We start from the raw sequence: 13,432 nt of genomic DNA, 5'->3' as shown, positions 1-13,432 counted from the left end.
TCTGTTGTTTTCCTCTATTTCTTTGCATTGATTGCTGAGGAAGGCTTTCTTATCTCTTCTTGCTATTCTTTGGAACTCTGCATTCAGGTACTTATATCTTTCCTTTTCTCCTTTGCTTTTCGCTTCTCTTCTTTTCACAGCTATTTGTAAGGCCTCCCCAGACAGCCATTTTGCTTTTTTGCATTTCTTTTCCATGGGGATGGTCTTGATCCCTGTCTCCTGTACAATGTCACAAACCTCAGTCCATAGCATTTAGCGCGGGCGGCTGCGACCGGCGCATTTAGCGCGGGCGGCTGCGACCGGCGCATTTAGCGCGGGCGGCTGCGACCGGCGCATTTAGCGCGGGCGGCTGCGACCGGCGCATTTAGCGCGGGCGGCTGCGACCGGCGCATTTAGCGCGGGCGGCTGCGACCGGCGCATTTAGCGCGGGCGGCTGCGACCGGCGCATTTAGCGCGGGCGGCTGCGACCGGCGCATTTAGCGCGGGCGGCTACCACACGTCCGAGGTCAGAGGCAGAAGCCGGGAGGACCCCACGCCTGAGAGGAGGCGGCCAAGAGGAATTACCCCACGTCTGAGGTCAGGGGCAGCGGTTAAGAGTGCCAGGCTGCAACGGCTCAGGAACGGCCAAGAGGAGCTACCCCGCGTCCGAGGTCAGGGGTGGCAGCCGAGAGGAGCTACCCCATGCTGGAGGCCAGGGGCGGCGGCCGGGAGGAGCAACCCCACCTCCAAGGAGCAGTGACTGCGTGGGCGCAGGAGGGCCTAGAGGAGCTATTCCACATTCAAGGTCAGAAGGGGCGGTGGTGAGGAGATACCCCTGGTCCAAGGTAAGGAGCAGTGGCTGCACTTTGCTGGAGCAGCCTTGAAGAGATACCCCACGTCCAAGGTAAAAGAAACCCAAGTAAGACGGCAGGTGTTGCAAGAGGGCATTAGAGGGCAGACACACTGAAACCATACTCACAGAAAACTAGTCAATCTAATCACACTAGGACCACAGCCTTGTCTAACTCAGTGAAACTAAGCCATGCCCTTGGGGCCACCCAAGACGGGCGGCTCATGATAGAGAGGTCTGACAGAATGTGGTCCACTGGAGAAGGGAATGGCAAACCACTTCAGTATTCTTGCCTTGAGAACCCCATGAACAGTATGAAAAGGCAAAATGATAGGATACTGAAAGAGGAACTCCCCAGGTCAGTAGGTGCCCAATATGCTACTGGAGATCAGTGGAGAAATAACTCCAGAAAGAAGGAAGGGATGGAGTCAAAGCAAAAACAATACCCAGCTGTGGATGTGACTGGTGATAGAAGCAAGGTCCGATGCTGTAAAGAGCAATATTGCATAGGAACCTGGAATGTCAGGTCCATGAATCAAGGCAAATTGGAAGTGGTCAAACAGGAGATGGCAAGAGTGAACGTCGACATTCTAGGAATCAGCGAACTAAAATGGACTGAAATGGGTGAATTTAACTCAGATGACCATTATATCTACTACTGTGGGCAGGAATCCCTCAGAAGAAATGAAGTAGCCATCATGGTCAACAAAAGAGTTCAAAATGCAGTACTTGGTTGCAATCTCAAAAACGACAGAATGATCTCTGTTCGTTTCCAAGGCAAACCATTCAACATCACAGTAATCCAAATCTATGCCCCAACCAGTAATGCTGAAGAAGCTGAAGTTGAATGGTTCTATGAAGACCTACAAGACCGTTTAGAACTAACACCCAAAAAAGATGTCCTTTTCATTATAGGGGACTGGAATGCAAAAGTAGGAAGTTAAGAAACACCTGGAGTAACAGGCAAATTTGGCCTGGAATATGGAATGAAGCAGGGCAAAGACTAATAGAGTTTTGCCAAGAGAACGCACTGGTCATAGCAAACACCCTCTTCCAACAACACAAGAGAAGACTCTACACATGGACATCACCAGATGGTCAACACCGAAATCAGATTGATTATATTCTTTGCAGCCAAAGATGGAGAAGCTCTATACAGTCAACAAAAACAAGACCAGGAGCTGACTGTGGCTCAGATCATGAACTCCTTATTGCCAAATTCAGACTTAAATTGAAGAAAGTAGGGAAAACCACTAGACCATTCAGGTATGACCTAAATCAAATCCCTTATGATTATAAAGAGGCATATGTATCACTTATTGCAAAGTTACTCTAATGTTTTGGTAACTGTTTCAATACAATCAGTTTTCTTAATAGTCCTGTGTATTTAATTTTATGGCTTTAAAAACATGTTTCTGGAAAAAAAAAAAACACATTTCTGAATCAATAAGTGATTACAGCAAGGTGGCAGGATAAAAGGTTAATACACAAAAGCCTATTGCTTTCAATGAACAATTTGAATTTGAAATTAAAAATACCATTTACATTCAGCATCCCCAAAAATGAAATACTTAAGTATTAATACAAATCTAACAAAATATAAACAAAATCTGTGTGAGAAACACTGTAAAACTCTGATGAGAGAAGTAAAAGAACATCTAAAAATAGAACTCTTCTATGAATATGGATAAGAAGAGTCGATATTGTCAAGATGTCAGTTCTTCCTAACTTAATCTATAGAGTCAATGCAATCCAAAGTTCCAGCAAGTTAATTTGTGGATATTGACAAAGTGAAAGTTAAACAGAAATTCAAAAGACCCTGAGTAGCTTTCACAGTATTAAAGGAGAAGAACAATGTTGAAGGACTGACACTCTCACGTTAAGACTTACTATAAAACTACAATAATCAAGACTCTGCTATTAGTGAAAAGATAAATAAATCAATGTAACAGAAGAGAGTACCCAGGAATAGACCCACACAAATGCAGTCAATTGATTTTTGAGAAAGGACCAAAGGGAATTCAGTAAAGAAAGGATAGTCTTCCCAAAAATGGTATTGAAACAACTGGATAGGGAATTCCCTGGTGGCCCAGTGGTTTAGACTCCCAGCTCCCACTACAGGGGGCGAAGTTTCAGTCCCTGGTCTGGGAACTAAATCCTGCATGCCTTAGGGTGTGGCCAAAAATAAATATAAATAAATCAACCTAGATGCAGACTTTGCACATTTTCACAAAAATTAACTTAAAATATATCATAGACCTAAATGTAAAGTGCAGAACTATAAAACTCCTATAATGTAGTATAGGAGAAAATCTAGGGAACTGTGGTGATGATTTTTTGTATACGCTGAAAGCACAAAACATGGAAGAAAAAAAAATTGATGAATTAGAAAAATTTAAAATTTCAGATGACAGACACCATTAAAAGAATGAAAAAGTTACTCCCTTTCTCTCCCCTAGTCTTAAAAAGCATGATTTTAACAAAAGACTGGAAAGAATATCAATGCCTACCAATAGGAGTTTGGGATTGGTTATTCAATAATCCCATTAGATTGGAAGCCTTACTAGTGGTACATGCAAATTGTCTTCCATCTGCCCCTCCAAGTTCATTCTTCCCACTTCTCTAGCCTCCTCTGGGCCCCAGAAGCTGGCCTTTGGCTTCTGTTGAGTGCAGCCAATGGGGAGCCTAGTAATAGGCCCCGAGAGAGGGAAAGTAGAATACAGGCAGTGTATTTACTTCTCTTTCCCTCCACCTGTGTGTATGACCCTCTTTGTCCCAGGTCAGGGAACCCCTCCCTCCCCTATCCGCTTTCTTCAGGTTTAGGGATGACAGATATACACCGGCTGGGCCCAAGACCTTGAACTACTCCTCCTCTGCTCCCTTTACCATCCAATCCCTTGGTAAACACTCCTGGTATTAAACCACTTCAAATTATCCTAAATTGATTAGGGCATCTTTCCTGCAGGGGACCTCACTGATACAGTATGATTAAAGATGTGGGGGAATGCAAAGGAGAGATAATGGTAAGACACAAAAATCAGGCTACCAAACTGTATACAGACAAGATCCAACTTGGCAGAAATTGTTCATAGAGGGAAAAAGAAAAAAGGAGGATTAGCAACTAACTGCTAAAAAGATTACCTCCAGGAAGTGGGATTAAAGACTTGTTTAACTCTCCAAGTTGTATGTTTTTTTAATTGGCTGAATCTTTATAACAAATGTGTTACTTCAATAATCAGAAAACATACACACAAATCAGTCTATGTACGTTTCTACACATTGGAAAAACTGTTCCAGAGCTGGGGTGAGGCGAGACAGGGTGAGGTGGGTGGTGAATTGACAGATTTTCTTTTTCTCCCTTACGCATGTCTCTATTTTTCAGGCGTTATCCAATGGCCTTGCATTACTAATTTTATCGGGAAAAGTAGTAGGTTTTATTATTTATTTATTTAATATTTTTATTTATTTATTTGGCTGCACCAGGGTCTTAGCTGTGGCATGTGAGACCTAGTTCCCTGACCAGGGATTGAACCCAGGCCCCCTGCATTGGGAGCCCAGAGTATTAGCCACTGGACTACCAGGGAAGTCCCTTTTATTTATTTTTATTTTGGCTCTGTTGGGTTTTTGTTGCAGGCCTTCTTCAGTTGCAGCGAGTGAGGGCTACTCTCTAGTTACGATGTGCAGACTTCTCATTGCAATAGTTTCTTTTGTTGCGGAGCAAGGGCCCTAGAGCACTGGCTCAGTAGTTGCGGTGCATGGCTCTGTTGTCCCTCAGCACATGGAATCTTTCCAGACCAGGGATGGAACCCATGTCCCCTGCATTGGCAGGCGATTCTTTACCACTGAGCCACCAGGGAAGTCCAGTAGATTTTATTTTTAAACCAAAACAGAGACTGACTGAGACACACAGAGACAGAGACGCTTGAATGTTTGCAATGTTGACTAAAAAAATAGTCACAGCCTAAAAGTTGAGTTACATTTTATTTGGTGGAAATTTTCAGGACTTAAGTCCAGGAGGCAGCATCTCAAGAGGTCCTGGGAGAACTACTCAGAGGAGGTGGGAGGGGGAGGGAGTCAGGTTACATTGAAATTTGCATCAAGGGGTAGGTAGTCTGAACGTCAGAAGTATTTTCGTGAATTAAAGAAAATCAGATACCACAGTTAAGGAATTTAGCTCTTTTCCTTGTATGCAAAGATGGAAGAGTCTGGACTCACTGAAATCATTCCTTTCATATGCATCTCCGCTATCTGGGCCCAGTATCCTGAGTCCCCCAGCATTCAGCGTAGGGAGTGGTTACAGCTTGACGGCTGCCGGATGTTGTTCTCCTTCCTGGGCTCAGAAATTCACCTTTGGAGGGCTGGAATCACTGATGGCTGTGACATCCTTGTCTATTGATATGGCAGGAAATACTCCATTTCTCAGTGAGAAAAAGGAATAAGAAACAAACGAAGTTACTGACAGAGACAAAAACAGGACCAAAGAGGTGGAGACAAAAGGGGAGGTGAATAGAGAGGGAAGAAAGAGAAATAGAATGAAATGAGGACAGAAGAGGAAAGAGAGGCGGCACTAAATCAGATACGGCGTGGGGGGTAGTTATGGCTTAGAGATCAAGCTTTGAAGCTGGTTTGAGTACAGGCTCAAATTCTGCCTCTGCCGATTATAAGCTGCGTATCTTGGAGAAGCTCCTTCGTCTTACTGTGCCACGGTTTTCCCATCTGCAAATTGGAGGTATAATAGAACTATTCTTGCAGTGTCATTTTTGGAACATTAAATGAGATGCTGCTGCTGCTGCTAAGTCACTTCAGTCGTGTCCGACTCCGTGCGACCCCACAGACGGCAGCCCACCAGGCTCCCCCGTCCCTGGGATTCTCCAGGCAAGAACACAGGAGTGGGTTGCCATTTCCTTCTCCAATGCATGAAAGTGGAAAGTGAAAGTGAAGTCGTTCAGTCGTGCCCAACTCTTATCGACCCCATGGACTGCAGCCTACCAGGCTCCTCCATCCATGGGATTTTCCAGGCAAGAGTACTGGAGTGGGGTGCCATTGCCTTCTCCGTTAAATGAGATGAGTACATATCAATACCTTGGAACAGGGCCTAGTAACTGTGTAAGAGCTAATCGGCATTATAGAAAGGAGATAACGACATCCAGGGTGATGAAAGTGAAAGGATACAGAAAGGGCCTGGAAGTGTTGGCAGTCAGCTGGGGTGGCATCATTGCTGGCATTGCCTCACTGTGGGTTAAAGTCCTCACATCCCTGCCTACAACCCTCTGGGCCGATCAATGGCCAGCACTGACGTTGGGAAAGCTTACCCTGCACCGGGGAAGCCCGGTTGCTCGCTGGTCCCAGTTGAAACACTTAAAAGCCACCATGGAGGGTGCAGGCACCGCCGACCCAAGTGGGCACCACTCTGGACACCACCCAGAGGCCAGTGGAAGACAGGCCCTGCTGCAGTGCCAGGCACCCAAGCCACAGTGCAGGTGAGGAGTGAGGGAAGAGAGGCTGAGGGTAGGAGGGGTGTCAGGACACCTCCTGCCTCTTCCCCTGGGTGTGATCAGCATCCACACTGTGAGTGACAGTCCTTGTGCCAGTCTAACCAGAGGCAGGGGCTTGGACTCAGGGCCTTCTCTTTAGGCTCCCTGATATCTGTCGCCTCCAGCAGGAGCAGAGATGGGGCAGAGTGGCACAGCCGCAGCGGTCGTGGGATTGTGGGTCTTGGTGACTGTGGGTGTAGCTGCCAACCCCAACGTGACTGAGCCTCAGCGCTGCCTCCTCTCACACTATCGCTCCTTGGACCCCCTGGCGCTGCTGGCTGTCAAGGCGCTGAGGGACCACTATGTGAGTGATGCTCAGAGGCCCCCACCCCTCCGCCCCTGGCATCCCCCGGCTCAGATATGCCAGTCTTTGTCCCAAGGGGCCCTGGCGAACTAGAGTCTAGTAGGTGCATGGCAGATCTCAGAATGGAGAACTGTCAACCCCGACCCCTTCCCTGAGGCTCTGGTGGTCGGTCATACAAGAACTTGAGGCGCATCACAGATGGGGGGCCCCCTCCAGGCAGACTCGGCTCGACATCAAGGCGCAGGCTCCGCACACAGAGTGCGGGTGCATTTCAGCTCATGCATCAGAGCGCAGCCTGGTTTGGGACACGAAAACCACCACGGTCCCGACCAGGCCTGATCCACGTCCAGGAATCCTCGACGTCCCAGTGCTCCGGGGGCCCTGGCCAGGGGGCCCTGGTCAAGATGCCCTGCGTCACCCCAGCGCTTTTCCCGCAGGAAGAAGAGACGCTGAGCTGGGGGCCCCAAAACTGCTCGATCCGCCTGAAGAGGAACCCTCCCCGGCCGTCGGTGAGGCCCGAGGCCGGCGGGATTGTGTGTGCGGTGGGGGGCGACTCGGGCGCCGTCCCGTCTAACTCCAGCCGGGTTCCCGCAGTCCTGTGCGATGCTCCGCCGGGTGGCCCACGACCTCGCCGACGCCCAGGCCGTGCTGAGCAGCCTGCCGAGCCCCGAGCTCTTCCCCGGCGTCGGGCAGACCCTGGAGCTGCTGGCGGCCGCGGGGCGGGACGTGGCGGCCTGCGTGAGTGCTCGGCGGCCTGGCCCCGCGCCGCTCCCGGCTCGCTCTGCGCCCCTGGTCTCAGGGCCACGACCCGCACCGCGAAGCTGTCCCACTGAGCCCGGAAACGGGCACGGACACGAAAGGCATCCTCCCGGCTTTGCTCTGCGGCCGGAAGGATGAGGGTCCGAGTCACCGGGGAGGGGACGGGAGGCTCGGGTCTCCACCGCCTTCGCTGACCTCCTTCCCCGCTCCAGCTCGAGCTGGCCCGGCCAGGCTCCTGGAGGAGGTCCCCGCGGCGGCCCGGGAGGCGTCCCAAGACTCGCCGAGCTGTGAGTGGAGCCGGCGCGAGCGCGGCTGGACCGCAGGGAGGACCGCGGGAGGTGGAGACGGGGCGGGGGTCGGGCTTGCAGCCCTGAGGGTCTGGAGTGGGGGGGTCTCACGGGAAGAAGAGCCCTGACTCAGCCCCGCCCTGCCTCCTTCCCGGGCTGCAGGAGTCGCCTCGATGCCACGAAGCCACCGTCATCTTCCACCTCCTGCGCCTGCTCACGTGGGACCTGCGGCTGGTGGCGCACGCGGGGCCTTGTCTGTGATGCCGCCGCCGCTCCGTCTGGACTCGGAGCGCTCAGAGCGCCGGGCTGCGGGCGCCGCCCTCCTCCGTGGTCTCACTGAACCAGGGGGTCTCTCAGCCTCGACCCGTATGCGCTGGTGCCTGAGGCGCTCTTTCCTCAAAGACCAGGAAGAGTCCCCGGGAACCAGCGGTATTGCCGTGGGATGCGTTGCCCTAAGAACCTCCCAGGAAAAGACTGGAGTCCGTGTCTGCCTTGGTCGCTGACCACCACCACAGACCATGGACCAGTTTCTATTTCTGTAGTTACAGGAACCCTGTCCCATGACAGGTTCCAATCCCAGCTTTGAACCTTCCGTGGTTGCCTTGAGAGTCCATAAATCTGTGACTCTTGGACCAGTTTCTACTTCTGTAGTTACAGGAACCCTGTCCCAGGACAGGTTCCGATCCCAGCTTTGAACCCTCAGTGGTCACCTTGAGAGTCCATGAATCTGTGACTCTTGTAGCTCCCCACTGGAGAGGCCTCATTCCCTGAGGGACTGGGTAGTGGAGGGCCAAAAGTCCTTCTGAGAAGCAGTTTTTTTTTTTTTTTTTTTAATTCCCTAACTTGTGTGTTTTGTATTGATGAAGTTTCTGTGTATTTGCTATCCTGTCTTCTGTTGTTAATTTATTGCCAATGATTAAATATTTTTTGCGTTTTTATTGGTTGTTTCTCCTGTAATCCTTGTGAGGAGGGCTGTTAAGCACAGAATGCTGAGACAGGGAAATCAGGTGACTTGAGTTTCGATTCTGTCCCTGCCACTTCATAATCGTGTCTCTGGACAAATTCTCTTTGAGCTTCAGTTTTCTCATCCATGCCATGGCATTATTGCACTTCTCTTGCAGTGAGTAATATACATTGAAATAATGTTTCTGAAACTTCCAGCTGAAGTCATGGAATGGCAGTAATAATCGATCTCCATTAAATCATCACACATATAAATGCAAAACAATTGGACTTTAAAAACTTGTCAACGGACTTCCTTGGTGTTCCAGTGGTTAAGATGCTGGGCTTCCAGTGCATGGGGCTTGAGATGGATCCCTGGTTGGAGAATTAAGATCCTATTTGTCCCACTGTGGGGCAAAAAAAAAAAAGTCTGAATCTGTGGATGAACAATCTTTATGGACAGCTACAAGGCCTGTTTCCCAAGGTCACACAACTAGTGATGGTCAGAGCCTGGTTTGAACCCCGGAATCTTTAACTCCAGCTCCCAGCTCCTACCTGGTATCTCAGAGAGTAAAGAATCTGCCTGCAACGGAAGAAACCCAGATTCAATCCCTAAATCAGGAAGATCCCCTGGAGGAGGAAATGGCAACCCACTCCAGTATTGTTGCCTGGAGAATCCCATGGACAGAGGAGCCTGGCGGGCTACAGTTCAAGAGTTCAAAAAGAGTCCGAAGTGACTACACTAACACTTTCACTTTCTTCCCAAGCTCTTAACCACTGCCTTGAACTTCTTTTGTAAGAGAAGCACTATGATGTTTAAGAATTTTGAGGTATTTTGTCAATTTTCAGGATTCCTTTTAGCAATGTGTCCTCCCCTGATATACTGCTACTGCTAAGTCACTTCAGTCGTGTCTGACTCTGTGCAACCCCATAGACGGCAGCCCACCAGGCTCCCCATCCCTGGGATTCTCCAGGCAAGAACACTGGACTGGGTTTCCATTTCCCTCTCCAATGCATGAAAGTGAAAAGTGAAAGTGAAGTCACTCAGTTGTGTCTGACTCTTAGCGACCCCATGGACTGCAGCCTACCAGGCTCCTCCATCCATGGGATTTTCCAGGCAAGAGTACTGGAGTGGGTGCCATTGCCTTCTCCGTCCCCTGATATAACGTCCCTGCAATTGACAGAACTGACCAGAACACTGGTAGGTGCCTTGGGCACATCCCTGCTGTTGCTTTGGAAACATTGTTTAATGCATAACAATAATGCATTAGTGTTCAAAGATATTCCCAGCTGAAGACTTTGGTCCACCCTCTCCCTGGAATTACGAATGAAGGAAAGAGGGGGTGGGAGGAATACTCAAAAGGACTCCACACCTTCTACTGGAAAAATCCAACTCCCTCCAAGTCCAGGAGTGCTAACCATACTGGGGCTGCTGAGCGCAGTGGCTATTTTCTGGTTTCAGACAAAATTCAGTTCACATCCTGCCTTCACTGATTATTTGCTGTGTGACCATGAACAACTTTCTTAAGTTCTCTGGGTCCCCCACCCCCACCGCCTGTCTTCTGTATTTGAAATGTAGATTAAAGCATGGATGACTTGGTGCTATTGTGAGGATTCAAGACCACACTGCAGCAGAGACATAGACAGGCTCACAAAAGGAGGAGGTTCTCTCTCTTTTCCTTGTGCACTGACTGTTCCCTTTTCTTAGAAGGCTCCCTCTCAGATCTCCACAGAACTGCCTCCCTCACGTCCTTTAGGGCTGCCCTCAAGTGTCATTTCATTACCGCATTTAATGCAAACTTTCTTTTCCACTCTGCTCTCAACCCTGGTTCATTTCTTTCATTTTCATTATCTGATGTTATCTACCATAATACATTCCACATGCCTAATCCCCCCATCCCATACTGTCTGGTACCTTTTTTTTTGTTAAAAAAAAAAAAACAAAAACACTTCACGAAGGATTGTTTTATGCCTTTTATTTTTTTTAGTGATCTCTTCCTTGCACCTTAAAAGGGTCTGACGCAAAGTGAGGGAGGGGGTGAGTAATTACTTAGTGAATGAATGAAGTCATTTTTCTCAAACCCAGTTGATTTCCCAGAAGTCTTGGTCACACCCTGATTTCATAGCAGATCCTCCTATTCCTGTGCCTGACAATCAGAGTACAGGTTAGTGCAGGCTCCGCCCCTCCCCCATTCTGTCACGATCAGTACCAGGTGGGGAGGGGCTGGTCTCTCTTAGTTACAGAGTGTTTCTGCCTTTCTGACCCCCTCTCCTCACCCTCAACAGCACCCCTGGATCTTCTCCATCCTCTGAGCAGCCTCCCTCTTGGAAGGTCCAGGTTGTTCAAGGTAACACCTCCTACAGGTGCCTTTTCCTTCCTCTTCCTGCACTGGGGCAGCTGCAAAAGAGAAAGTCCCTCTGTCCCCTCCTCACCCAGTCTTAAATCAGCCTGGTCCCTGCAGAAGAACCCCCTGCACCCCTTGTGGGGCTGAAGCTCTCCCCATCCTGATTTTGTCTTCATTACTCACTCATTACTTCATTACTCATTCGAGGTAAGCATGAATTGATGTCATTTTATCTTTCGCTCAGTTGCTCACCTGGCTCACTGGCTCCGCCCTGCTCTGGGCTTTCCCAGCCCGGGCCTCCCCTGGTGGCCACTGTCAGCCTTTACCTGCGTTTTCACTTTTCCTACATCAGCTGGGATTGCCCGGCTGCACAGGCTAAAAGCTGCACCATGGAGCTCAGGCAGCAGTTACACCTCAGACCAGACAGAGCTGCAAGTTCAGAGACACTAACGGAACAACGAGCCGAGATCCAGAAGAGGAGGCTGAAGTCAGAGACGCCAGACAAGACTGAGATCCCAGGCAACAGCCTCAGAGTGGACACTTGATCCCCCATTCTGACAGAGACCAGAGAGCAGGAATGAAGCTGGGTGAGCCCCCGCACCAGTGTCTGGGACCCTCGCCTCCCCAGAGCCTGCACCCTCACTCCCTGACGCCCTCCCTCCCCTCACCTTCCTATGCTTCCTTAACCAGACATGGCCCCGGGCTGCACGCTGGTGCTGGTGCTGATGCTGATGACCGTGGCGCTGAGCAGGACAGGAGCAGTTCCTGTGCCCTCTGCCCCCAGGGCCCTCCCACCTGCCAGGGGCTGCCACGTGGCCCAGTTCAAGTCTCTGTCCCCTCAAGAGCTGCAGGCCTTCAAGACAGCCAGGGATGCCTTTGTGAGTCTCCCCACCCCTCTGGCAGTGGGTGAGCCCCCAGCCCCCTCCTGTGGGTTCCTAGACTACCTGGGCTGCAGGCAGGTCTGCCCCCCCTCCACGGGGCTGACCTCCCCCCTCCCCACAGTGGGCGATCTCCTGTCCTGTACTGGATGAGCCTCTACCATCTTTGGGAAGATAACCTCCCCTCCTCTGTTGCTGGCCATCCTCCGGTCTCCCTGGGGTCCCCCCTCCGTCCCTCCGGCTGTGATCCGACCTTGCCCTTGCTCTCTAGGAAGACTCATTCTTGCCAAAGGACTGGGACTGCAGCACCCACCTTTTCCCCAGGACCCGGGACCTGAAGCACCTGCAGGTGAGTTGGGAGAGTCAGCCCCACCTGCCCTCACCTGCTCTGGCTCCGCAGGTGCCCCCTCACCTCCTCCTTCTCACGTGTCCTTCTCTCCCTGCCCTCCCCAGTCCTCTCCCACAGCTTCCGCTCAGCCAACCACGTGGACTGTGTCTCTCACCTGACCCTGCTTCCCCTCCCTCTGTCCCTCCCCCTGTCCCCCTCACCTGCCCCCCTCACCTGTCCCTTCACTTGCCCCCCTCACCTGCCCCCCTCACCTGCCCCCTCACCTGGTCCCTCTCACTTGCAGCTCTCACGTGTCTTCTGTCTCTTCCTCAGGTGTGGGAGCGCCCTGTGGCTCTGGAGGCAGAGCTGGCCCTGACACTGACGGTCCTGGAGGCCATGGCTAACTCATCCCTGGGCCACAGCCTGGAGCAGCCCCTTCTCACGCTGCAGAACATCCACTCCAAGCTCCAGGCCTGTGTGAGTGTTGGGGCCCCAGGCCGGGTCTGGGCTCTGACCGCCTGGACATCCCCCTTGGTCCCCGGCTCTGCCTCACAGCCTCACCCCTCTCTCCTCTGCCCACAGGTCCCAGCTCAGCCCACAGCAAGCTCCAGGCCCCGGGGCCGCCTCCACCACTGGCTGCACCGCCTCCAGGAGGCCCGGAAGGTGAGTGAGCAGAGATGGCAAACTGTTGTCCGGGGCAGCTGGGATCCCAGACGTGGGAGATACTGAACCATCCCCCTCTTCCCTCAGGAGTCCCAGGACTGCCTCAAAGCCTCTGTGATGTTCAACCTCCTCCGCCTTCTCACCCGGGACCTGAAATGTGTTGCCAGCGGAGACCAGTGTGTCTGACCCCAGAGACCTGCCTGCAACCTGTCCCACCTTTTTAGATATTGTTTATGCACCAACTACCTCCACTGGATTATTGGTTCTAGATTCCTATTTTTTTACGAAGCCGCTAAATTATATTTATTCTTGTACTTTTTATACAATGTGTGAAAATAAACTATTTGTTCATGACATTGACCTTGCTTATATGTGTCTGAATATGTGACTGCATATGTGGCAGGGGGAATGGGAAGAGAGAAATGAAGAGAATAGGAAAGAATGTGGACTTGCCCGGTGGCTCGGTGGAAAAGAACCTGCCTGCTAGTGCAGGGAATGTGGTTCAGTTCCTGGTGGGGGAGAGTTCCACGTGCCACGGAGCAGTGAAGCCTGTGGGACACAGC

At 50.9% G+C, this 13,432-nt stretch overlaps 2 protein-coding genes across 2 annotated transcripts; both read left to right on the top strand.

Moving 5' to 3' along the window:
• The first annotated feature begins 6,199 nt into the window (after nt 1-6,199).
• LOC139176979 (interferon lambda-4-like) lies at nt 6,200-7,974 on the top strand. The gene is made up of 6 exons (XM_070770219.1): nt 6,200-6,227; nt 6,492-6,667; nt 7,105-7,176; nt 7,262-7,405; nt 7,639-7,713; nt 7,876-7,974. The coding sequence occupies exons 1-6, from the start codon at nt 6,200-6,202 to the stop codon at nt 7,972-7,974; spliced, it is 594 nt and encodes a 197-aa protein (XP_070626320.1).
• A 3,718-nt stretch (nt 7,975-11,692) lies between these two features.
• LOC139177360 (interferon lambda-3-like) lies at nt 11,693-13,055 on the top strand. Its single transcript, XM_070772448.1, has 5 exons — nt 11,693-11,878; nt 12,150-12,227; nt 12,540-12,683; nt 12,789-12,869; nt 12,957-13,055. Exons 1-5 carry the CDS (start codon nt 11,693-11,695, stop codon nt 13,053-13,055), a joined length of 588 nt encoding a protein of 195 aa, XP_070628549.1.
• The last annotated feature ends 377 nt before the right edge of the window (nt 13,056-13,432 follow it).

This window comes from Bos indicus, chromosome 18, assembly GCF_029378745.1.
Source record: "Bos indicus isolate NIAB-ARS_2022 breed Sahiwal x Tharparkar chromosome 18, NIAB-ARS_B.indTharparkar_mat_pri_1.0, whole genome shotgun sequence".
NCBI lineage: Eukaryota > Metazoa > Chordata > Mammalia > Artiodactyla > Bovidae > Bos > Bos indicus.
The sequence above is the reverse complement of the archived record's forward strand: the minus strand, read 5'-3'. Positions and strand labels throughout refer to the sequence as shown.

Coding starts and splice junctions, on each gene's coding strand:
- LOC139176979 (XM_070770219.1), top strand. CDS start 6,200: ATGGAGGGTGCAGGCACCGCCGACCCAA. Junction 6,228..6,491: donor TGCAGGCACCGCCGACCCAA/GTGGGCACCACT, acceptor CGCCTCCAGCAG/GAGCAGAGATGGGGCAGAGT. Junction 7,406..7,638: donor GGCGGGACGTGGCGGCCTGC/GTGAGTGCTCGG, acceptor TCCCCGCTCCAG/CTCGAGCTGGCCCGGCCAGG.
- LOC139177360 (XM_070772448.1), top strand. CDS start 11,693: ATGGCCCCGGGCTGCACGCTGGTGCTGGTGCTGATGCTGATGACCGTG. Junction 12,684..12,788: donor ACTCCAAGCTCCAGGCCTGT/GTGAGTGTTGGG, acceptor CTCTGCCCACAG/GTCCCAGCTCAGCCCACAGC. Junction 12,870..12,956: donor GCCTCCAGGAGGCCCGGAAG/GTGAGTGAGCAG, acceptor CTCTTCCCTCAG/GAGTCCCAGGACTGCCTCAA.